We start from the raw sequence: 25,880 nt of genomic DNA on the forward strand, positions 1-25,880 counted from the left end.
TTGCAGTGAGCCGAGATCACGCCACTGCACTCCAGCCTGGGAGACAAGAATGAAACTCCATCTCAAAAAAAAAAAAAAAAAGGACTGGGAAACCCAGTGACTGTCTAGATTTTTTGTGGTCTCTGTGAGCATTCATTCTTTCCTTCTGGTTCAGGGTCCTCTCAGCAGGGATTGGAGTCTTAAGATCTACAATCAAACAAGGTAGGTCAGAAAATCCTTTATGACCAGTTTTTACACAGAAAGATGGAGGAAAGGCTAGATTGATATTTTTAGGTTTTATAGCTGGCTTTGGGGAAAAGGGGTTCTGGTTTCTATGACCTGCCTTGTGGAAGAGGGATTGTAGGTGTCTCTGGCTAGCCTTGGTGGAGAATGGGACTGAGAGACAGGAGGGCAGGAGAAGGTCAGAGAAAAACTTTTTCTTCTGAGGTTGTTTCTGAGGCCCTCATTCTGGGGTATGGTTTTATGAGTGCCAAAATTCACAATGGGATGAAATTAGATATCAACAACAAATTTGGCAAATACGTGGAAATGAAACAACACCCTCTTGAATAACCAATGTGTCAAAAAAGAAACACAAGAAAAATGAGAAAATGCTTTGATATTAACGAAAACAAAAATGCAGAATACCAAAACTTATAGATACAGCAAATGAATGCTTAGAGTGAAATTTATAGCTATAAATTCCTATATTTTTAAAAAAGAAAGATTTCAAACAACAATCTAACCTTCCATCTTAAGACACGGGGGCCAGTCATGGTGGTGTGTGCCTGTAGTCCTAGCTACTCAGGAGACTGAGATGGAAGGATCACTTGAGGCTAGGAATTTGAGGCTGCAGTGTGCTATGATTGTACCTGTGAATAGCTACTGCACTCTAGCCTGGGCAACTTAGTGAGGCCCACTTCTTTAAAAAAAAAAAAAAAAAAAAAGACACTGGGGAAAAAGGAGCAAAATAAACCCAAGGTAATCAGAATTAAGAAAATAATAAAGATTAGAGGAAAAATAAATGCGACTGGGAAGATAAAAACAACATAAAGAATTAACAAACCCAGAAGTTAGTTATTTGAAATGACTGATAAAACTGGCAAACCTTCATTATAGCTAGACTGACCAGGAAATAAGAGAGAAGATTTGTATCACTAAAACCAAGAATAAACAAGAGGACATGGCCGGGTGTGGTGGCTCACGCCTGTAATCCCAGCACTTCCGGAGGCCGAGGTGGGTGGATCGTGAGGTCAGGAGATTGAGACCATCCTGGCCAATATGGTGAAACCCCGTCTCTACTAAAAATACAAAAATTAGCTGGGCGTGGTGGTGCATGCCTATAACCTCAGCTACTCAGGAGGCTAAGGCAGGAGAATCCCTTGCACCAGGGAGTCGGAGGTTGCAGTAAGCCGAGATCGTGCTACTGCACTCCAGCCTGGTGACAGAGCGAGACTCCACCTCAAAAAAAAAAAAAAGAAGGCATTACTACTTACCTTAGAAACAGAAAAATGGTTAGACTGGAATACTGTGAACACTTGTATGGGCAAATTTTAGATAACTCAGATGAAATGATGATCAGCAAATACGTAGAAAGACACAGACTATCAAAACTGACTGAAGAACAAATAGAAATGCAGAATATACACATAACAATTAATAATTATAAAACTTATCACAAAGTAAAGCGTAGGACCAGATAGCTTCACCAGTGCATTCTACAAAATGTCTAAAAAAGAATTAACACCAAAGTCTTTCAAAACATAAAAGAGGAGGAAATACTTTTCAACACATTCTATGAGGCCTATATTACACTGATACAAAAACCAGACAATGACATTGTAAGAAAACTACAAACCATTATCTTTTATGAAAATGGATGAAAAAAATTCTCAACAAAACACACCAAATCCAGCAACATACAAAGATTACATCAAAAGAATATTATTAAGAATATTAGAAAGAAATATAAGAATATAAGTCTATTAAATTCATAGACTGGGAGAAAGTATTTGCAAAAGACATATCTTACAAAGGACTGTTATTTAACCCAATTTAAAAATTGACAACATGTCCGGGAGCGGTGGTTCATACCTGTAATCCCAGAACTTTGGGAGGCCAAGGCGGGTGGATCATTTGAGGTCAGGAGTTTGAAACCAGCCTGGTCAATGTGGCAAAACCCGATCTCTACTGAAAATATAAAAATTAACCAGGCAAGGTGGTGCACACCTGTAATCCCAGCTACTCGAGAGGCTGAGGCAGGAGAATTGCTCGAACCTGGGAGGCGGAGGTTGCAGTGAGCCAAGATTGCACCACTGCACTCCAGCCTGGGCAACAGAGCAAGACTCCATCTCAAAAAAATAAAAAATAAAAATAAATTGGCAAAATCCTCTGAGATGTGAGGACTTGAAAAGAAAAAAGAAAAAGAAAAAAAAAATGGCAAAATATCTGAACAGATACCTCACCAAAGAAGACATACAAATGACAAATAAGCTTATGAAAAGGTGTTCAGCATCCTATTTCTTTAGGGAACTGCAAATTAAAACAATAAGTTATCACTACGAACCTATTAGAATGGTGAAAATCCAAAACGCTGGCAACAGCAAATGCTGGCTAGGAGATGGAGCAACAGAAACTCCCATTCATTGCTGGTGAGAATGCAAAACGGTATATCCACTTTGGAAGATAGTTTGGCAGTTTCTTACATAAGTCAACATACTCTTAACATACATTCCAGCAATCATGTTCCTTGGTATTTACCCAAATAAGGTGAAAACATGTCAACACAAAAACCAGCACACACATTTTATAGCAGCTTTATTAATAATTGCCACAACTTGGAAGCAACCAAGATGTTCTTTAGATGAGATGGAGCACGTTCAGGGTGGTATGGCCGTAGACCAAGATGTTCTTTAGTAGGTGAGTAGGTAAATAAATTTTGGTACATCCAGGCAACAAAATATTATGCAGCACTAAAAACAAATGAGCTAATAAGCCATGAAAAGACATGAAGGAAACTTGCACGTTACTAAGTGAAAGAAGCCAGTCTGGAAAGGCTACATATTTTCTGATTCCAACCATATGACATGTTGAAGAAGGTGAAACTATGGAAACAGCAAAAACATCAGTGGTTGCCAGCGGTTGGTGCAAGGGGAAGAAGAGGTAGAGCACGGGCATTTTTAGGGCAGTGAAACCATTCCACATGACACTATAATGGTGGATACATGCCATTAGATTTGTGTCAAAACCCACAGAACATATGACACCAACAATTAAACTTAAGGTAAACTATGGAACTTGGATGATAATGAAGTGTCAATGTTGGTTCATCAATTCTAGTAAATCTGCCACTCCAGTGCAGGATATGGATGGTATGGAGTGCTATGCATGTGTGGGAACTCTGTACTTTCGGCTCTATTTTCTATGAACCTAAAACTGTTCTAAAATATCAAGTGTATTTTTTAAGAAAAGGATTAGACACAATGAGTAGGTGGGAGTTACCCCACAAATGCAAACCGGGTTCAACATAAGAAAACCAATCAATGTAGTACACTATATTAATAAAGGACAAACTCTATATGATAATCTCAAAAGACACAAAAAACCGACAAACCCAAAACCTTTTCAGGACACAAAATATTCAACAGAGTAAGAATATTTCTCAACCTAATAAAGTCATCTACAAAAATCCCACAACTAACATCTTACTTAATGATAAAAAGCTGAAAGTGGCCAGGTGCAGTGGCTCATGCCTGTAATCCCTACACTTTGGGAGGCTGAGGTGGGAGGGTCACTTAAGCCCAGGAGTTCAAGACCAGCCTGAATAACATAGCAAGACATTGTCTCCATAAATAACAATTTTTTTTTTTTTTTTTAGACAGATTCTAGCTCTGTTACCCAGGCTGGAGGGCAATGGCACAATCTTGGCTCACTGCAACCTCCATCTCCCGAGTTTAAGCAATTCTCCTGCCTCAGCCTCCTGAATACCTGGGATTACAGATGCCCGCTACAACGTCCAGCTAATTTTTGTATTTTTAGTAGAGACAGGGTTTCACTGTGTTGGCCAGGCTGGTCTTGAACTCCTGACCAAGTGATCCACCCGCCTCGGCCTCCCAAAGTGCTGGGATTACAAGCGTAAGCCACCGTGCCTGATCTTACAAATAATAATTTTTTAAAACTAGCTGGTCATGGTGATGTGCACCTGCAGTCCCAGTTACTTGGGAAGCTGAGGTGGGAGAATCACTTGAGTCCAGGCAGTTGAGGCTGCAGTGAGCCATGATCATACCACTGTACTCCAGCCTGGGTCACAGAGAGATCCTGTCTAAAAAAAAAAAAAAGAAAAAAAGCTGAAAATCTTCCTGTTAATATAAGGAACAAAACAAAAATGTCTGCTTTTTCCATTTCTATTCCACATTGTACTGAAAATTTTCATCAGGACAGTCAGACAAAAAGAAGAAATAAAAGGCATACAGATTAGAAAGAAGGAATACAACTATCTCCATTTGCAGATAATGCGAATTCGCATGTAGAAAGCAGGAATTCACATGAAAATTGTTAAAGCTAACAAATGAGTCTGGCAATGTGGGAGAATACAAGATCAATATATGAAAATCAATTATATTTATACACACTAATAGTGAACAATCTGAAAATAAAATTAAGACAATAATTCCATTTACAATAGCCTAAAAAGAATACATTTTTAGGAATAAACTTAAAAAGAAGAATAACTTGTTGAGATAGTTTTGATATTTGTCTTCTCCAAATCTCATATTGAAATGTGACTGCTAATGTTGGTGGTGGGGCCTGGTGTGAGGTGTTTGGGCCATGGTGGCAGATCCCTCATTAATGGCTTGGTGCATTCCCCCACATTAATGAGTGAGCTCTAGTGCCATTAGTTCGAGCCAGATCTGGTTGTTAAAGAGTCTGGGATCTCCCCCTCTCTCTCATACTCCCTCTCTCCCATATGACATGCCAGCTTCCCTTGCCTTCTACCATGAATAAAAGTTTCCTGAGGCCCTCAACAGAAGCTCAGCCCATGCTGATGCCATGTTTCTTGTACAGTCTGCAGAACCGTGTACCAAATAAACTTATTTTCTTTATAAATTACTCAGCCTCAGCCAGGTGCTGTGGCCTATAATCTGAGCGCTTTGGGAAGATGAGGTGGGTAGATCACTTGAGGTCAGGAGTTCAAGACCAGCCTGGCCAACACAGTGAAACCCTGTCTCTACTTAAATACCAAAAAGTTATCTGGGTGTGATACACATGCCTGTAATCTCAGTTACTCAGGTGCCTGAGTCACAAGAATCACTTGAACTCGGGAGACCGAGGTTGCTGTGAGCTAAGATTGTGCCACTGCACTCCAGCCTGGGCAACGGAGTGAGACTCTGTGTCAAAAATGAAAAATAAAAATAAAAAACAAATAAATTACTTAGCTTCAGGTATTCCTTTATAGTGGTGCAAAATGGACTAATACGGAAAATTAATACTGAGGAGTGCAGCACAAGGGAAAGTATGGAACTTTTATGAGACTGGTTAAGTGGTTGTGACCAAAGTGCTGATAAAATTAGGGACAGTGAAGGCCAGGCTGATGAGGTCTCAGATGGAAATAAGGAACTTATTGGGAACTGAAGGAAGGGTCACCCTTGTTACACCTTAGCAAAGAACTTGGCTGCACTGTGCCCATGTCCAAAGACTTTGTGAAAGGCTGAACTTAAGAGTGATGATAGGAAAAACTACAAAACAACACTGAAACAAATTAAACAAGATCTAAATAAGTAGAAAGACATCCTATCTTCATGGGGATTAGTATTTTCATCGTAAGATTATATACAGATTCACTACAATCCTCACAAAATTTAGTTGGCTGTTTTTGTTGCAAAAGTTGAGAAGCTAATCCTAAAATTTATATCAAAATTTTGAAGTCTTCCAAGGACAAATTTTTTTTTTTTAAATCCAAGGAACTCAGAATAGCTAAAACAATCTTGAAAAAGGAAGACAAAGTTAAAGGATTCACATTTCTTGATTTCAAAACTTACTACAAAGCTTCAGTAATCAAGATCAGGCAGTACTGGCATAAGGATAGACATATAGATCTATATCCATACGAACAGAATTGAGAGTCCAGAAATAAACTTATATGTACAACTGATTTTTGACAAGGGTTCCAAGACAATGCCAAAGGAAAATAATAATATTTTCAACAAATACTGCTGAACAACTGGTTATTCCTACATCCAGAGGAATAAGTTGGACCCTGACTCATACCATATACAAAAATGAGCTAAAAATGAATCAAAGACATAAATGTAAGAGCTAAAGCTATATAAATCTTAGAAGAAAATATAATCGTACATCTTTGTGATTTGGAATAGTCAATGGTTTCTTAGATATTACATGAAAACACATGCAACCTCCAAAAAATAGATAAAATTGGACTTCATAAAAATTAAAAATGTTTATGCTTCAAATGACACTACCAAGAAAATGAAAGACAATCTCCAGAATAGGAGAAATATTTGCAAATCATATATCTGATAAGACAGTGGTCCCCAACCTTTTTGGCACCAGGGACTGGTTTTGTGGAAGATGGTTTTCCACGGATGGAAGGTGGGGGATGGTTTCAGGATGATACTGTTTCACCTCAGATTCATAACCCAGATCCCTCACAGTGCAGTTCACAACAGGGTTCATGCTTCTGTGAGAATCTAATGCTGGTGCTGATACAACAGGAGGCAAAGCTCAGGCGGTAATGCGAGCTTGCCAGCTGCTCAACTCCTGCTATGCCGTAGACCAGTGCCAGTCTGTGACCCTGGGGTCTGGGGACCCCTGTGATAAGGAACTAACAACTAAAATACATAACTCTATTGTTATATAAGTCAATGATAAACTACAAATATCTCTAATGAAAGTAAAGAGGTTCAACCTCACTGATTATCAAGGAAATGAAAATCAAAACCACAATGAGATACCACTTTACACCCACTAGGATGTTTGCAATAAAAAAGACAATAGCAAGTGTTGATGAGGATATGAAAAAATTGGAACTCTCATACATTGCTGGTTGGGAATGTAAAATGGTACAGCCACTTTGAACAGTGTGGAAGTTCCTCAAAAAGTTACCATGTGACTCAGCAATTCTAATCCTATGCAGATACTAAAGAAAAGTGAAAACATAAATTCACACAAAAATTGCACATAAATGTTCATAGCAGCACTATTTATCATAGCCAAAATGGAAACACTCCAAATGTCCATCACTGATTAATATATAAACAGGATATGCAGCGTGGGCAACATAGCAAGACCCCATCTCCACAAAAATTTTAAAACAAATTAGCCAGGTATAGTGGTGTGTACCTGTAGTCCTAGATATTCAGGAGGCTGAGGCAGGAGGGTCTCTTGAGCCCAAGAGTTCAAAGTTACAGTGAGCAATGGTCATGCCACTGAACTGCAGCCTGGGCAACAAAGGGAGGTACTATCTCCAAATAAATAAATAAATATAAACAAGATATGCTATATTTATACAATGGAACATTATTCAACCATAAAAAGAAGTACTGATATACATTTCAACATGAATAAACCTTGAAAATATTATGCTAAGTGAAAGAAGCTAGGCACAAAAGGTGACTTATTGTATGATTCCATTTATATAAAATGTTCAGAAGAGGCAATTCCATAGGGACAGAAAGTAGATTAGTAGTTGTCAAGGACTGGGGGAACGGAGGAATGTATAGTGATTGCTAATGGGTGTCGGCTCTTTTTGGAGGGTGACGAACTATCTGGATTAGATAGTGATGATGGCTGCAATCTTGTGTATATAACAAAAACATTGTAAATATGCTAAAAACATTTAATCGCACACTTTATAAGGGGGAATTTTATAGTATGTGAATTCTATGTCAATTGAAAACTAACAAACAGTTGGCCATACTAGTGTTAGTCTATTCCTGGACTCGATTCCCTTTCATCTATTTGTATGTCTGCCCTTTGCCATATCATGCTATCTTGATTACAGTAGCTTATATAAAACCTATTAAAATTGGGTAGGGTGGGCCGGGCGCGGTGGCTCAAGCCTGTAATCCCAGCACTTTGGGAGGCCGAGGCGGGTGGATCACGAGGTCAGGAGATCGAGACCATCCTGGCTAACATGGTGAAACCCCGTCTCTACTAAAAATACAAAAAACTAGCCGGGCGTGGTGGCGGGCGCCTGTAGTCCCAGCTACTCGGAGGCTGAGGCAGGAGAATGGCGTGAACCTGAGAGGCGGAGCTTGCAGTGAGCCGAGATCGCGCCACTGCACTCCAGCCTGGGTGACACAGCGCGAGACTCCGTCTCAAAAAAAAAAAAAAAAAAAAAAAAAATTGGGTAGGGTGATTCCTCCAACTTTATTCTTTACCTTCAAAACTTTAAAAAAAAATAGCTATTCTAGTGCCTTTGCTTTTCCATGTAAATTTTACAACTAGCTTGTCTCCATCTACAGAAAACCCTGTAGTTATCTGGTTGATGGTGCTGTTCAGTTCCTCTATACCGTTGCTGATTTTCTGTCTGGTGATTCTGTCAATTACTGTGAAGAGTGTTAAAGTGCCTGACTACAATTGAGGATGCGTCTACTTCTTCTTTCATTTTTTTTGTTTAGTGCATCCACATTTTTGATTATATTTTCTTAGTGAATTGATCCTTTTATCATGATAATGTCCTGCTTTGATTCTGGTAATTCTCTTTGCTCTGAAGTCCACTTTATTTTCTAATAATGTAACCACTCTAGCATTCTTTCGATTAGTGTTTTCATTTTCTGCTTTTTTTTTTTATTATTATACTTTAAGTTCTAGGGTACATGTGCACAACGTGCAGGTTTGTTACATATATATACATGTGCCATGTTGGTGTGCTGCACCCATTAACTTGTCATTTACATTAGGTATATCTCCTAATGCTATCCCTCCCCCCTCCTCCCACCCCACAACAGGCCCTGGTGTGTGATGTTCCCCATCCTGTGTCCAAGTGTTCTCATCGTTCAATTCCCAACTATGAGTGAGAACACGCAGTGTTTGGTTTTCGGTCCTTGTGATAGTTTGCTCAGAATGATGGTTTCCAGCTTCATCCATGTCCCTACAAAGGACATGAATTCATCCGTTTTTATGGCTGCATAGTATTCCATGGTGTATATGTGCCACATTTTCTTAATCCAGTCTATCATTGATGGACATTTGGGTTGGTTCCAAGTCTTTGCTATTGTGAATAGTGCTGCAATAAACATACGTGTGCATGTGTCTTTATAGCAGCATGATTTATAATCCTTTGGGTATATACCCAGTAATGGGATGGCTGGGTCAAATGGTATTTCTAGTTCTAGATCCTTGAGGAATCACCACAGTCTTCCAAACTGGTTGAACTAGTTTACAATCCCACCAACAGTGTAAAAGTGTTCCTTTTTCTCCACATCCTCTCCAGCACCTGTTGTTTCTTTCTAATGATTGCCATTCTAACTGGTGTGAGATAGTATCTCATTGTGGTTTTGATTTGCATTTCTCCGATGGCCAGTGAAGATGAGCATTTTTTTCATATGTCTGTTGGCTGCATAAATGTCTTTTTTGAGAAGTATCTGTTCATACCCTTTGCCCACTTTTTGATGGGGTTGATTTTTTCTTGTACACTTGTTTAAGTTCTTTATAGATTCTGGATGTTAGCCCTTTGTCAGATGAGTAGCTTGCAAAAATTTTCTCCCATTCTGTAGGTTGCCTGTTCACTCTGATGGTAGTTTCCTTTGCTGTGCAGAAGCTGTTTAGTGTAATTAGATCCCATTTGCCAATTTTGGCTTTTGTTGCCATTGCTTTTGGTGTTTTAGACATGAAGTCCTTGCCCATGCCTATGTCCTGAATGGTATTGCCTAGGTTTTCTTCTAGGGTTTTTATGGTTTTAGGTCTAACATTTAAGCCTTTAATCCATCTTGAATTATTTTTGTATAAGGTGTAAGGAAGGGATCCAGTTTCAGCTTTCTATATATGGCTAGCCAGTTTTCCCAGCACCATTTATTAAATGGTACTCTATACATTCAGTGGTACTCTATACATTCTATCTTGCATCTTGCCTTTTTCTTTTAACAACCTGTTTTAGAAATCTTCCCATTGCTGTACATAAAAAGACACATATTTCATTTGAAGGATGTACCACAATGATGAACATCTGTGGTTTCCAAGAGTTTGCTGTTGAAACAACGTTGCAATGGAGTAACTTTGTACTTGTCATTTCACACGTGTAAAACGTGTCTATTGGAGAAATTACTAGAAGTGGTTTTGCTGAATCTGAGGGTCTATGCATTTGTGATTTGGATCAACATAGTCAAATTATGCTGCCACCAGCAATGTATGAAAGTGCTTGTTTCCCGGTAGCTTGGTCAATGAACTATTAGACCTGAGATCTTTAGCCATCCAATATGTGGAAAACTGTAACGTTAGTTTACATTTGTTTATTGTACGTGAAGTTGAGCATCCTTTCAGAAGTTTAAGGCCTATTCTGTCCTGTCTGGGTCAGAGTATGCCCTTTTGTTTTTATTTTTATCTTTTGAGACAGAGTCTCGCTCTGACACCCAGGCTGGAGTACCGTGGCATCATCTCGGCTCACTATAACCTCTGCCTCCCGGGTTCAAGCGATTCTCCTGCCTCAGCCTCCTGAGTAGCTAGGATTACAGGTGCACACCACCACATCCGGCTAATTTTTTTGTATTTTAACAGAGATGGGGTTTCACCATGTTGGTCACGCTGGTCTCGAACTCCGGACCTGATGATCCGCCCGCCTCAGCCTCCCAAAGTGCTGGGATTACAGGCGTGAGCCTCCATGCCCGGCCTTCAGAGTACGCCCTTTTAAAAACCTGTGGGTACACGTAGCCAACTGACATTTTAAGACAAGAGGCCCAACAGACCCTCTTTCCACAACGCAGCTCGAGACCTGTCTGTCTTCATCATTGTGCCTGGGTCGCAGAGCCACAAATCAGCACCTCCGCGTGGTCGAAGCCGGAACCTCTACTTACAAGTGCGGAGCTTCCGGCCTGGGCGGGGAAGGAGCCCGCCCTTCCCGGCTGCGTCCTTCGGCCGCAGCTAGTCACGTGACGCAGAGGCGGGGCAGATAGGAGGTGCCAGCCGCCATTGCTCCGTGGGCCCTGCTGCGGGCACGGTCTCCGCGCATGGGTTTTTTAATGCGGGGTTAAGCTTGCTGCCGCGGTGACAGCGGAGGGCTAGGAAAAGGCGCAGTGGAGTCCGGAGCGGTCCCCCATGACTCGACGCAGCTTCCGTTCTCCTGGGGACTTGTCCCACAGGACCGCCCCGGTGGTCAGCTGCTGCGCTGTTGCTAGGCAACAGCGTGCGCGCTCAGAGCGGCGTGGGGCGGAGAAGTGGGATTTGGAAGCTTAGGGTCACAGGGGCCCAGGGACCGAGGCGCACCAACTGCACCGGGATGGACCAGTACTGCATCCTGGGCCGCATTGGGGAGGGCGCCCACGGCATCGTCTTCAAGGCCAAGCACGTGGAGGTGAGGCCGGACCACGGCAGGCAGCCTGGCAGGGGTGTCCCCCGCCACCCTCCGGCTAACGCTCTAAGCTGTTTCGGTTCCCTTTTTACATCCAGTACAGTTTTAAAACTATTTTCTAAACCTGTTTTGGGCCGTTGCGCTTCCCTCCGCACATCTGGCTTGGTCCCCTACCCCAGCGGCTGGGTCTCAGGCTAGTCCTAGACCCCAGAGGAGGGCCTCTGGCCGGGCCGGGGGCGCGTCTCTCTCTCGCAACCACCCTCCCCCTACCGACCTTCATCTCTTTCCCAGCCGAGGGTGGGCTGGCAGTGTCTGCCTTCTATCCTGCAGACTGGCGAGATAGTTGCCCTCAAGAAGGTGGCCCTAAGGCGGTTGGAGGACGGCATCCCTAACCAGGCCCTGCGGGAGATTAAGGCTCTGCAGGAGATGGAGGACAATCAGTATGTGAGTAGGGGAGGGGGGGCATCGTATTCTCACTCTCCGTTGTTCGTTCCCACTTCCTCGTGCCTTCGTTTTTCCAGCTACGCCTTCACCAGCTTTCAGGGTTTTCCTCCCTCTGTCACTCGCACACACTGCTCATTCATCTGCCTCCTTAACCGTTTTTGCCCTTTTTTGTCCACTTGTTCACCTTCATTTACCTCATTCTTTCATTTCTCGCACATTCACTGTCATTTACCTAGTTATTTCTTAATGTGTTCATTCATTCGCCGACTTATTTTTTTCTCAAAACATGTAGTGATTTGTAATGTAACTAGCACCTATTGAGCTCCCGATGTGTTCTGCAGGCATTATATACATTGTCATTTTGAGACCTCTTTACTACTGTACAAGGCAGGTTTCAGGATCTCTGTTTCTCAGGTGAGAGCAGGAGGTTATGTCAGTTACGTCACCAGCTCATGGGCCCTCCGTTAGTCAGTAGAGGGTTTGGCCCAGGTTTAATTTAGAGTCCAGACATTCTTCCCTTGGGACCTCCCGCAGGCTCTACCCTGTGTTGGGCACTGGTGACAGAGGAACCAGCTCCAACCCAGCTCCTGAGGACTAAAATGTGTTAACAAGAGACAGAGGCAACGGGGCCCACCTAGTGTGGTTCATGCTGTGATAGGGTACCTGGAGGGGCTACTGGAACAGGAAGAGGGGCATCTTTCACCCCTAGCGTCATTACTCTTTGGTGCTCTCTCTCATCCATGTCGAAATAGAGAATGTATTTGACTCCCTGGAGAGTAACAGGGTTGGGTCTCTGTGATCCTCTGAGTTACCTGTGCTGTTCCCTGGAGATATTCATGATATATTGGATGACAAAAGCATGTTACAAAATTTTGTGTCATCTGAGTTTTGTTTGGAAATATATATGTGAATGTGTATTTGTGTGTGCCATATCTGTTGTAAAGTCTGGTAGAATACACTGTAAGATTGACTGCAGGATTTTTCTTTTGTTCTTTTTCTTCTTTCGGATTTTATGTCTTACCTGAATGTGTGCATGCGTTTTGATCTGTTAAATGGTTGTGTACTACCTGAAAAATCAGAAGACAGCAATCAGGCCATTTTGATTTTTTGAGGAAGATAAAAGGGCTTCCAGACAGACATGTGTGGGATGGGTGGAGAGAGATTCATAAGGAAGCTGGTGATATGGTCCCTGCATCCAGTTGGTCAGCAATTCTGAAGGTTCTAACTTTAAAACATACTCTAGATTTGCTCCTTGCCCAAGTCATCATCACCACTCATCAGAATGACAGCGGCAGCCTCCCCACTGCTCTCCGTAGCCACAGTCCGGAGGGCTTTGTCAAAAGTGTAAGTCATCGGCTCCCCTGCATAAAGAGCCCTGGTGGCTTCTCTTCACACTTAGAGCACTATCACCATGTGCCCACCTCCAGCTGGCCTCTCCCTTTTCTCTCATTCAACACAGCTTCTTAGGCATCGCTCCAGTGACCAGCACCTACCTAGGGTCCAGGAGCACAGAACAGGGCAGACACATCCTTCCCTTAAACGACCTCATGTTCTCACATCCCTCTAGCCTCCTTCTGTGCTGGCGTTAGGGCCTTGCACTTGCTTTTCCTCCTGCTCAGAGCTTCACCTCAGATCCCCAAAAACTGGGTCTTCATCTAGCCCCACCCACCTAAATAAAGAAGTATCCTTTTCTCCACTCACAGAGTCACACTATCCTCTTTATATTTCTGTTGATTTTTTTTTGGATGCAGGGTCTCACTCTGTCACCCAGGCTGGAGGGTAGAAGTGTGATTTTGGCTCCCTGTAGTCTCAACCTTCTGGGCTCAGGTGATCCTCCCACCTCAGCCTGCCAAGTAGCTAGGACTACAGGCATGTGCCACCACGCCTGGCTAATTTTTTGTAGAGACAAGGTTTCACCATGTTGCCCAGGCTGGTCTCAAACACCTCGGTTCAAGCCATCTGCCTACCTTGGCCTCCCAAAGTGCTGGGATTACAGGCATGAGATGGCACGCTCGGCCCCCTTGTATTTTGGTTCCTGTACTTACAGAATCTGAATATATCCCATTTGTTCATTTATTTGTTAAATTGTCCTCTGCGCTGTGAGCTCATTAAGAGTCCTGTCTTTCAGCTCACTGCTCTGTGTAGCCTGGCTCCTCTGACAGTGGTGGCCTCAGTGTTTGTGATGTGTCTGTAGCTGTCCCAGCACTGGGAAAGGTGGGATTCCTGGTGTCCTTTCCTTGGTGCTGGGATTCAGTGGCTCTAGAGGAAACAGGAGGAGACCTGTGTGACCATTTCATGTGCGACCATCCAGATGATTTTCAGGCAGGTGGGCTGACCAGATGGTGCCACTAAATGACCTTTTTTAGACCTTTTCTTTTAGTGTTCATGGAGAATTAGAGTGGGGGCCCACCTTATCTCAGGAGAACAGAGCAAATCATGAGCACGGAGCTCTGATTCTTAGCTCAGGTCCATGTCACCTTCTTCGCTTTCTTTTTGGATACAGGGTCCTCTGTCAGGGCATGGGCTGGGGTCTCAGGGTCACAGAGAGGGTCTGGTGACTTGAGTCTGGGGGCTAACAGGATGTCCTGCCCACAGGTGGTGCAGCTGAAGGCTGTGTTCCCACACGGTGCAGGCTTTGTGCTGGCCTTTGAGTTCATGCTGTCAGACCTGGCCGAGGTGGTGCGCCATGCCCAGAGGCCACTAGCCCAGGCACAGGTCAAGAGCTACCTGCAGATGCTGCTCAAGGGCGTCGCCTTCTGCCATGCCAACAACATTGTGCATCGGGTCAGTCTCAGCATAGGCCGGACATGGGGTCTGGGGAGCTGACTCGGCTTGGGGATGGGGCTAGCCCTTGTAAAAAGTGTGATAAGAAGTTGGGACAGAGCTGGTCAAGGCCTCCAGGTAAGCGGCCAGGGCATGGCCCTGGAGGAGGCGGGGACCAGGGCTGACCTGGGTGGTTAGACTGCCAAGCCCACCTGTCCCAAGGTCCTGTGGGGGATTTGGAGGGACTGATGCTTCTTTTGGTACTCCCAGGACCTGAAACCTGCCAACCTGCTCATCAGCGCCTCAGGCCAGCTCAAGATAGCGGACTTTGGCCTGGCCCGAGTCTTTTCCCCAGACGGCAGCCGCCTCTACACACACCAGGTGGCCACCAGGTAGGGAGGGCCAGATCCCTTCCAGTCCTCTCCATGGGGAAGAGATGCTTCTGGGCCTTTTCTCCAGACATTGCTCATGGGGCTGGGGTCACCTCCCCAGGCATCCTTTTCTCAGCCCAGTGCCTACCAGCCCTCTTCCTTGCAGGTGGTACCGAGCCCCTGAGCTCCTGTATGGTGCCCGCCAGTATGACCAGGGCGTCGATCTGTGGTGAGACCCCCGTGGGTGGTCAAAGGGTAACATGGCTCATGGATTTCTGCTAGGCTCTGAGGTCTCTGAGCTGTTTAGTGGTCTTTTCCCTGGTGGGAGTTTAGGCTCCCTTAAGGGTGTTTTCCCCGTTGGGGTATTCTGAGCACTTTGGGGTTGGGGTTCCTCACTATGATGTTTTCGAGCTGGGTGGGGGCCAGGTGGGATGAGAATGGTGGCCCCAGGTGGGAAGCTTTCTGGGCTAGGTGGGGAGGTGGTCTGAGCTGGTATGTGCTGGAGTTAGATCCCAGAATATGGTATTTCTGAGCTGGTCAGAGGCCCATGTCCTTGGACATGAAAGCTCTGAGCTTTTTTTGCAGGAAGAAGATAGTTGGCAATGCCCATGGTTCTGAGATTTGGGGCAGGTTTGCAGGTCTGACCCAGAAGCGTCCTAGAGCAGGAGTCTCTCAGAAGTCTTGGAACAGCTGGGGCTTTGCTCTGGGTTATAGGGTTGAGGGCTTTGAGGGTTCAGGGACTGGGCCTCTGGACGTGAGGCTCCAGGGCTGGCTTGTGGGGCCTTGCCCTGGAGTGCAGTGTTAGAGCTGCTCTGTGGGTGGGTCTGTGGTCCATGGTGGGAGATCTCTGAGCTGCTTGGGGCTCTGTGTTCACAGGGCCGTTGGCTGCATCATGGGGGAGCTGTTGAATGGGTCCCCCCTTTTCCCGGGCGAGAACGACATTGAACAGCTTTGCTATGTGCTTCGCATCTTGGGCACACCAAACCCTCAAGTCTGGCCGGTTTGTAGGGGCCCTTGGTGAGGTGGGTGTGGGGCAGGTTTACTCCACAACCAACAGCAAGTAACCACTCCCTCCCCTGAACCTTCTCTCTCCTGGCCCCAACCCCCCTTGATGGACAGGCACCACTGTCCCGGCCCAACTCAGGGGTTCCTCCTCCTGCTGTCATGCAGGTTGGGGTAGGTCCTGTCCTTTGTCCCTTTCACCCCAGTACACACATGTGCAGTGTCTTAGCAAGCTGTGCACAGAGCTGTCATCTGAGAGGGCAAGGGGATGGATGAAGGAATATAGGGGTGGGTGAGTGAATGAATGATGGGTCGGGGAAACACACGGGTGGGAGAGCACCCCCCATGTGAGAGTGTGTTAGGGGTTGAGAGCTAACAGCAGAGGGCATGGCAAGGGTCGGAGACTACTCTCATTATACCCTGTTCCTTCTCCCTGGCCCAGGAGCTCACTGAGCTGCCGGACTACAACAAGATCTCCTTTAAGGAGCAGGCGCCTGTGCCCCTGGAGGAGGTACTGCCCGACGCCTCTCCCCAGGCATTGGATCTGCTGGGTCAGTTCCTCCTCTACCCTCCTCGCCAGCGCATCGCAGCTTCCAAGGTAGGGCCAGAGGCCATGGTCTTTGCTCCTTCAGCTCCCCTCCCCATTGCCCTGGTACTTTGTACTTGGTAGCCACGTGACCCCATCAAGTCAGTGACCCTCAGAACCTGTGATGGGTGTGGACCAGCACCAGGCATCTGGAACCCAGGGGACAGGGGCCTTGGAGCAGGTGTGCCTCTCATGAGTAGACCTCACTGGACATCCCCAGACTTCCCCTGAGGGTGGCCCACAAGAGGGGCATGCCCAACTCACAGGAGAGCGCATGTCCAGGGTGCTGGCTTCTGGGCTGCCCCGACCCTGTGGCAGATACAGTAAGAGAGTCACTGGGGAGTCATTCCTTTATTCCATTAGCAAGTATTTTCTGCACATCTGGCACGTGCAGGGATTGTCCTGGGCCCCACCCAGAGGGTAAACAATCAGACCTGCCTCCAAAGGGTACTTCTGGTGGTGAGGTAGCTCCAGGCCCAAATGGTCACAAGAGGTCATGTTCTCCAGGTGTGGGAGCCCCAGGAGAGAGGCGAGGCCGACTGTGGGCTCAAGCAAAGCTTCCTGGTGGAGGGCAGGTTTAAGCACGAGATGTTTGAGGTGGTGTTCGCTGAAGGGAGAAATGGTGTGCAGCGGCCTGGAGGAGAGGACCCAGGAAGGCTGGTTATGGCTGGAAGGCCTGGGAGGACGATGAGGACCATAGGAGCATGGCTGACACGTGTCAGGGTGTCTCTCTCAGGGGTCCCTGTCCCCTCCCTGCACTCAGCACCAGCAGCATGTGTTCACATACACCCTCTCGGTCTCCAGTGTCAGCAGCTCCTGTGGGCTCTGTGTCCACAGTGTACCCAAGCCGTGTGACCCTTATCTCTTGGATTACCTCCCAGAATCTGGGTCTCCCCTCATCCCATGTAATCGCTTCTCCACCTGGCAGAGAGAGTAACTTTATCCAAGTAGAATAGGACACATTCCTTCTCTGCCAGGGCCCTCCTGTGGCTCCATCTCAGAGGAAAAGCCAGGGTCCTTTCTGTGGCCCACAGATGTCATATGCTTGGGTGCCGTCGCCTTATGACGCTGCCTGCTCTTGTGCCCTGTGCTCACTCCTTTCCAGCCCCAGGGGTCTGTACACTTTTGTCCCTGCCCTGGAGCCTCATGTCCCACTTGCTTATGTCTCAAGTCTTGGCTTAAATGTCACCTCTCAGATGGCCTTCCCTCATGACTCTTCAGATCTGCAACCTCTCTTCAGGATTCCTCATTCCTCTGTCTTGCTTTCTCTTTCCACTGCACTAATCATTATCTGACATATTGTGTATTTTACTTCATCTTGTTTATTACCCCCCACCCCCACCTATGTCAGAAAAACAGAGCTTTTGTCTGTTTTATTAACGGCTATGTCCCCAGCTTCTGGAACAGTGCTTCAGACATAGTAGATGCTCAGAAAACACCCAGACACACTGAGTCAGCTGAATGCATAGATGAAGGAACATCTGCCTGAGGTGGGGACAGGGAGGTGACTAGTTTCCTTCTGCTTGTTCTTTACTTGCCACCCTCAGGCTCTCCTCCATCAGTACTTCTTCACAGCTCCCCTGCCTGCCCATCCATCTGAGCTGCCGATTCCTCAACGTCTAGGGGGACCTGCCCCCAAGGCCCATCCAGGGCCCCCCCACATCCATGACTTCCACGTGGACCGGCCTCTTGAGGAGTCGCTGTTGAACCCAGAGCTGATCCGGCCTTTCATCCCGGAGGGGTGAGAAGCTGGCCCTGATCCTGTCTGCCTGCTCCTCAGGACCACTCAGTCCACCTGTTCCTCTGCCACCTGCCTGGTTCCATCCTCCAAGGCCTCCCCATGCCCACACTGGGCCCACACCACACCCTGCCCCTTAGCCCTTGTGAGAGTTAGTTTCAAAGCAGAGGTCATGTTCTCAGCCAAGAGCATGAGAACATCCAGCTGAGCAGAGGAGATTGACGGCCTGTGCTTGGTGAGCCTTAACTTCTGTGTGCTCATCAGAACACATCAGAACAGTGAGCTCTGCTGCCAGTCAAGGCCTGCCTATGCAGAATGGCACTGCCTGCCTTGGTGCTGCTTCCCCGAGTGCTGCCTCCTGGTCAAGGAGAAGTGCAGAGAGTTAAGGTGTCCTTATGTTGGAAACTCAAGTGGAAGGAAGATTTGGTTTGGTTTTATTCTCAAAGCCATTAAACACTAGTTCAGTATGTGAGATTATAGATTCTAAAAACCTCAGGTGGCTCTGCCTTACGTCTGTTCCTCCTCCATTTCTCTCAAGGGAAATGGCTAAGGCGGCACTGTCTCATGGCCCTCGTTTTTGGGGGTCATGGGGAAGGTAGCACCAGACATAGCCACTTTTGCCCTGAGGGCCTCCTGTGTGCTTCACATGACTGAGCACTCATTTGCAAGTGAGGGAGACAGAAGTCTAGGCCCAGGGATGGCTCCAGTTGGGGATCCAGCAGGAGAGCCTCCGCACATGAGGCTGGTTTACCAACATCTACTCCCTCAGGATGAGTGTGAGCCACAAGCAGCTGTGTATATAAGGAAACAAGCGTTCCTGGAATTAATTTATAAATTTAATAAATCCCAATATAATCCCAGCCAGTGTTTTTTCCTTATAATAATTTGATAAGGCGATTATAAAAAACACATAGAAGGAAGTGGAACCAGATGCATAAGAGGAAATGATGGAAGGACTTACGGTATCAGATACCAATATTTAAAAGTTTATATAATAAAGAGTATGATTGTGGTTCAAGGATAAAAACAGACTAGAGAAACTTATTCTTAGCCATCCTTTATTTTTATTTTTATTTATTTTTTGATGGAGCCTTGCTCTGTCGCCCAGGCTGGAGTGCATGGCGCGACCTCGGCTCACTGCAATCTCCGCCTCCTGGGTTCAAGTGATTTTCCTGCCTCAGCCTCCTGAGTAGCTGAGACTACAGGTGGGTGCCACCACACCTGGCTAATTTTTGTATTTTTACTAGAGACAGGGTTTCACTGTGTTAGCCAGGATGGTCTTGATCTCCTGACCTCGTGATCTGCCCGCCTGGGCCTCCCAAAGTGCTGAGATTATAGGCGTGAGCCACCATGCCCAGCGCCAGTCATCCTTTATTTTAAAAATGTTTATTTTATGCTTCATGTGGATAAACTCTTCTGTGAGCACTGAGGGTCACTAACACTGCTACAGATGTTGGCCATCAAGCACAGTGGAGAGAGAAAACATATTCAGCCCTTGTTCTTGGCTTTCAGTAAAGTCTGATGTTTTCATGATATGGCCTATTTTTATTTCTCCAGCCCCATCTTTTGCAGACTGTAAGCTTCTAAGAGAACTTCAAAGAGAACTCTAAAATGTATGTAACATTTGCAATTAAAAGGATAAAAAATGATTTACTATGCATACAGAAACCGAAAATGTGGTGTAGTTATTTGATGCCAAATAATAGAGGCCAGGCGCAGTGGCTCATGCCTGTAATCCCAACACTTTGGGAGGCCGAGGTGGGCAGATCACCCAAGGTTGGGAGTTCAAGACCACCCTGGCCAACATGGTGAAATCCCATCTCTACTAAAAATACAAATATTAGCTGGGTGTGGTGGTGCATGCCTGTAATCCCAGCTACTTGGGAGACTGAGGCAGGAGAATCGCTTAAACCTGGGAGACAGAGGTTGCAGTGAGCCGAGATCGTGCGAGTGAGATTCTCGTCTCAAAAAAAAAAATTTTAAGGCAAAGAGCTGTTATTTAGTATAAGATACAATTTCAAGGCAAAAATCATTACTAGTGGTAAACACATTCAGTTCTAATTATATTCAGTTCATTGGTAAAATTTTCCAAATTTGTATGTACCTAATAATATAGTCTCAAATATTATCAATATTAGAAATGAATAGGATTCAAAAGACTAAGGCTATTAGAAGTAACTTTATACATGCGAAATTTTGGTAAAATTGACAAATCCATAGAAAAATTCAACTTGCAATAATCAAAAACCCCTGAAGTGTCTTAAAACTGTTAAAAAGGAATTGAACCTCCAAATTAAAATATTTTCATTATGTAATCTCCAGGCCCAGATAGCTTCACTACTAAATTCTACCAATCACTTAATAAAGTGTCACAATTCCAGAGAATACAGGAGTAAGCCTACTCAGCTTATTTTGTGACACCAGCAATAGTCTTGATACTAAAATTCAACAAGGACATTAGAAAAATGAAAATTACATAATTATTCTTGTGTTTCAAAAATAAAGGAAAAATCAGCTGGGTGTGATGGCTTATGCCTGTAATCTCAACACTTTGGGAGGCTGAGGTGGGAGGATTGCTTAAGTTCAGGAGTTTGAGACTAGCCTCGGCCAATGTGGCAAGACATCGTCTCCACAAAAAAAATTAGCCAAGTGTGGTGGCATGCGCCTGTAGTGCCAGCTACATGAGAGGCTGAGGTAGGAGGATCGCTTAAGGCAGCAGTGAGCCGTGATCACGCCACTGCACTCAGCCTGGGTGACAAACAGTGAGACCACGCCTCCCCATAAGGGTAGCCCCCACACAACAGGAGTGTGGTCCTCCCTGACCCTTGCCTGGCCAGGCTCTTCCCAAGGCTGAGGCCCCTAGTGGCATAAGGGTCTCCAAAGAGCCTGGGGCCACAGGCTTTTCTCTGGGGGCCACAGGAGCTCAGGGTCTGGCTAGCCTGTCCCCAGCCCAGGGCAGACCATCAGTTGTTTGGTGGTTACTGCAATGGGATTCAGTCTCAAACCGCCCCAGAGACCCCGATGTCAGGGCCCCTGGTTCCCACAGTACTGCTTTGGGCAGGAATGCTGGGCCCCCATCCCTTCAACATCTGTCCTGGCTACCTCCAAGGCCATGGGCAGACTGGCCTTGCAACCCCATTGGGGCCCATCATCAACCTGTGCCCAGCCTTCTGAAGACCCACAGGAGGAGCTCAAGACACCTCCCTTCACAGTGGCCTGTGTCCTATCCCTGTCAGTTTCACTGACCTGCATGGTCTGGAAGGAGCTAGGACAGCAGCCTGCCCTGCAACCTGCCTGGAAGCCCGGGATGGCCCCTCAGCCAGCTGGAACCACCGTCCACTGGGAAGATGGCTACTTGGAGGCCTCTGGAGGGAAGGGGGTGTGTGGCATCCTCATAGCTCTGGCTAGCCAGCAGGATGTCTTGTGTCCTCATGCTGACCTCCCGTGGGATAGAGCCCCCTAACACGGCACAAGGTCCAGCCCCAGAGGCATCTGATCTGGCCTCAACCCGAGCCTGGGGCCCCCAGCAGCCAAGGTGATCACCAAAGGGACTGAGCCACTTGTGGCTCTGACCAGTACTGGAATCTAGCCCAAGGCAGGGCGAGCCCTCTCAGAGCAGTGCATGGCTACTTGGGACCTGTGCAAACCCCAAAAGACCAAGTTGGTGACCTTAGGGGGCCCGAATAGCAACCAGTCACCTTGGCAGTGAGGCTGCAGGAGTAGGCATCCAAGGAGGCAGGGATGGCCAGGCTCCAGGACCTGAGTGGTCACCTGGTCACCCATGAGAAAGAGCCCTGAGGCCAAGTGTGGTGCTGGGCCCTCCTGCTCCAGGTGGTAGGACTGGAGGAAACTGGGCAGGCCTGGGCCCAGGAGACTGGGTCCCTCTATCTGCCATCCTTGGCAGGTCATGGTCCCCAAAACTCATGAAATGTGGCCTTACTCAAAGCAAGGAGGCTCCAAGGTGGGGACCAGAGTCCTCAGTCTGGGTTCACCATTCAAAGCTTCCCTCCCGGGGACAAGGGATGCTCCCTTGGCCTCATGCCCACCCACACCCCCACATATTGGTTAAAAGACGATAAATTGTTTATCATTATGACTCACCTGTTCTTGGGGCACCCAGAGTTGTCTGCAAGAAGCATCAGACACCCTGGAGCAGGTGGGAGAAGACGGTGGCACAGCCCATCTGCGCGACCCGCCTCCCCCTTGCAAAGGCTATAGTAGGGCCTGGGGTCATACGGAGCCAAGGTTCCCATATACTTCGTGTAAGGCCATCAGGAGGCCTCAGGAAATCTGAGCGGGGAGGTCAAAATTCTCTGATCGCCCACTCAAATGTCCTAATCCCACATCTCAGGGTCTTATTCTTTCCCTATCTGGGCCTGACTTCAAAATTGCCATCGACCACAAGGCTGCTTCCCTCCCGCAAGCCAAACAAACCACCTACAACCATGCTTCTGCCACGATGAACAAACGAGGTTATACTAGAACCTAAGGGACAAGGGGGTCCCAAATTGGATGATCTCTGGGAAACCCGTGGGGCAGTTACAGTTCTTACTAGGGTCAGATTATGGTATCTCCTTCAAGCCATCCCCGCCTTCTGTGCCTGCCCCTGATCTCCACCAGTGGCAGGTACCCGCCCTACACAGGGATCTGGTGATCATGGAATCAGGTTCCCCTGAAAGACAATCACCCTTTTCCATTAACTGTGGTTTGGGCTCCAAAAAATAACCACCACAGCCTGGCTCTGTTGGATGTGGATGCTCAAATCTCCCTAATCCCAGGAAGCACTCATGCTTTCAAGGGACCCTTCAAGGACGTGACAGGCTTGGAAGGAAGATTAATAAGCCCCTTAACTATTAAAGTTAGTCTCTAGGGCCAGGCATGGTGGCTGACGCCTGTAATCCCAACACTTTGGGAGGCCGAGGTGGGTGAATCACCTGAGGTCAGGAGTTTGAGGCCAGCCTGGCCAACGTGGCAAAACCTTGTCTCTACTAAAAATATAAAAATTAGCCAGGCGTGGTGGTGTGTGCCTGTAATCCCAGCTACTCGGAAGGCTGAGGCAGGAGAATTGCTTGAACCCGGGAGGCAGAGGTTGCAGTGAGCTGAAGTTGTGCCACTGCACTCCAGCCTGGGCGACAGAGCAAGACTCTGTCTCTAAATAAATAAATAAAGTTAGTTCCATTTTGCTAAAAAATACTTCTGTTCTTGTTCCCATTATTGAATGGACCTCTTCAGTCAGCAGCAACAAGCCTAAGGCTTTTACACTGTTGGTGGGTGGGTTCCCTGTGGGAACTGGTTAGCCTTCCTCTATGCAGTTGAGGTGGTAGATACATCACTGTGCTGGCTAAGACAAGACACTGAAGGGTGCCAGCCTGTCAGGACTGACTTGGGTAAGAAGTGCTGATTCCTGCCATCTCACCTTTCAGTTCCTTTAAGCCTGTGCTTAAAGCTGTTATTGATGACTGGACTTACTATAGACTATACAAAGCTACACAATGCTGTTCTCTTCATTAGAGCATCTCTACCAGATATTGTCACCTTAATGGATGATATTCAAAACAACATGGGCAAATGGTTTAGAGTTACTGCACAGAATTGGCTAACATGTTTTATTCACTAAAACTTTTTCATGACAGCAAACCACAATCTGAGTTAACCTTTGAGAGTCAACAGCACAGCTTTACCTGACTGCCTGCACTGCAGTGAAAGGCCTTTACTTACACCCGGACTTTGCTAAGAGGACCTAGATGCTTGCCCCACACTTCACCCAAGAAACTTAGCTTTGGCATCATATCAGTGACATCCTCGTCACTGGTCCTGACCAAGACTTTGTTTCACAGGTCATCACAGCTGTGAGCAAGCACCCCACTGACAGGGGATGGACAGTTGCCCCACATAAGGTACAAGACCCCTCCTGACCTGTTAAAGTGTTGGGCTACACCTAGAACTCAGAGAGGTAAACTATTGCCAATTTGGCAAAAGACAATCTCCTGGAAGCTCTCTAACCGCCTACATCAGTAAAGGGATTCAATCAACAATGGGATTCTGGCACCAATACATCCCTTCCTCCCATATTTCTTCGTATCCAGTCACCCACAACTTTTCTGCTTTTTAGTTATCAAAACTGAAGCCCTTACTAGGGCAGAGCCAATTTACCCTATGAACCGAGATTCCTGTTATGCCCTGGGTAATGGAAAAAGCTCACTATAAAATTGGATCAGCAACAGAAACCTCCTTACTACAGTGGAAATGGTATTTACAGAATCCACTCACATTTAGTCCTACCGGAGTGTCACATGCCATGAGAAAATAGCCACATACGCTGCCACTGAGGTCAACTTGCCAAAACACTGAAAATGCCTCTGCCTCCTGCTCAGTGGGGAGTGGAGGGAGGATGGTCAGCAATCTCAAAACAAGAAAACCAATAGCCTCTCATTACTGATGAGTCAGCACAGGGCATAAGGAACTCAGACCAATGACAGCTACACCCTTTAACCCCATTCAGACACTCATTCCATATGTGCACTACTCCTAGCAATAGATACGCCATTTTCCCAAGGTTTATATCTTCACAAACTCCTGGTTAATGGCTAATGAGCTAACTACTTGGTTGGGACTTTGGCAATATCAGAGCTGGAAAATACAAGGCCAAGATATTCAGAGTAAAAAGATGTAGGGAAAATAATCATTATGAGACAGTACAGGAAAGAGACTTGGTCTTTGTAGACTGAGGCTCACGGGGCTCACATGTCCGGGCATATTACCTCCCCTACCTTCTTGCCTCCTTAACAAGCTGACCCAAGTCACACAGCAGAAGGGAAGCCTCTCCTAACTTAGCTGGTCAGGCTGAATTCTTAACCATAAATAGAAGAAACTGACTGTCACCTTAAGTGATGTCTCCCAAGGTTGCTAAAAGCTGGACTGTAGCATTCCTGATAAGAACCTGACCATATTCCAAGGTTACTAAAACAAAACTCTGGCATTCTCTATGAGAACTGAACCAGACCAGTTGGCTGAAGACAAGATGGACTCCAGCACGGACCTTTCACTGAGTTTTCCTCATAATCTCAATGTAATATGAAAATCTCTGCCCACATTGGGGCTTATCTGCCATTTTCTAATTATGCAGTGTATGTTAGGGCATGATGCCCCACTGTACAGGCACAAAGAAAACTTTGCCTAAACAGGCTTCTGACAGAGCAGGAGCATCACCATCTTGGACAAGCACCACCATTTTAAAATTCCCCTTGTTCAGAAACCGCCCAAATCCAAAGGGCATCAGCTAAGGTCAGCATGACCATAAACCACAAATGACATCTCCAACCAGAAACATTCCAACCCCTAAGATAAACCCCTCCCCAACCAGAGACATGCCAGCCCCGAGATAACCTCCCCCACGACCGGAGACATTCCAAACCCACAATAAACTTCTCCACACAGAAACATTCCAAGCCTGTGATAAGCTCTCTTGCCCCC

General features: G+C 46.3%; 2 protein-coding genes across 10 annotated transcripts in view; one reads left to right on the forward strand and one right to left on the reverse strand.

The window, feature by feature from the left end:
- LOC103878482 (double homeobox protein 4-like protein 4) overlaps window positions 1-25,880 on the reverse strand; it is an 89,205-nt gene that overhangs the window by 15,966 nt on the left and 47,359 nt on the right. For 2 of the 8 annotated variants that reach the window (XR_002517684.2, XR_004177804.1), the window contains one exon: window positions 17,169-17,303. The exons of 4 other annotated variants lie outside the window; for them this stretch is intronic. The gene's annotated coding sequence lies outside the window, so the exon portion shown is untranslated. Of the gene's footprint in view, window positions 1-17,168; window positions 17,304-17,326; window positions 17,346-22,535; window positions 22,555-25,880 lie in introns of those variants that run through there. 2 more of the 8 variants (XR_004177805.1, XR_001896028.3) reach the window with 2 other exon arrangements.
- Window positions 11,093-19,434, forward strand: CDK20 (cyclin dependent kinase 20). 2 transcript variants are annotated; one of them, XM_003911882.5, is made up of 8 exons: window positions 11,097-11,506; window positions 11,834-11,947; window positions 14,543-14,731; window positions 14,981-15,102; window positions 15,248-15,310; window positions 15,958-16,081; window positions 16,526-16,681; window positions 18,217-19,434. In XM_003911882.5, the coding sequence occupies exons 1-8, from the start codon at window positions 11,432-11,434 to the stop codon at window positions 18,412-18,414; spliced, it is 1,041 nt and encodes a 346-aa protein (XP_003911931.3). In that variant the 5' UTR covers window positions 11,097-11,431; the 3' UTR covers window positions 18,415-19,434. The 2 variants fall into 2 exon arrangements, with proteins under 2 accessions (XP_009187329.3, XP_003911931.3); XM_009189065.4 differs by lacking the exons at window positions 15,248-15,310; window positions 15,958-16,081 and having other exon boundaries at window positions 11,093-11,506; window positions 18,217-18,292.

This window comes from Papio anubis, chromosome 13, assembly GCF_008728515.1.
Source record: "Papio anubis isolate 15944 chromosome 13, Panubis1.0, whole genome shotgun sequence".
NCBI lineage: Eukaryota > Metazoa > Chordata > Mammalia > Primates > Cercopithecidae > Papio > Papio anubis.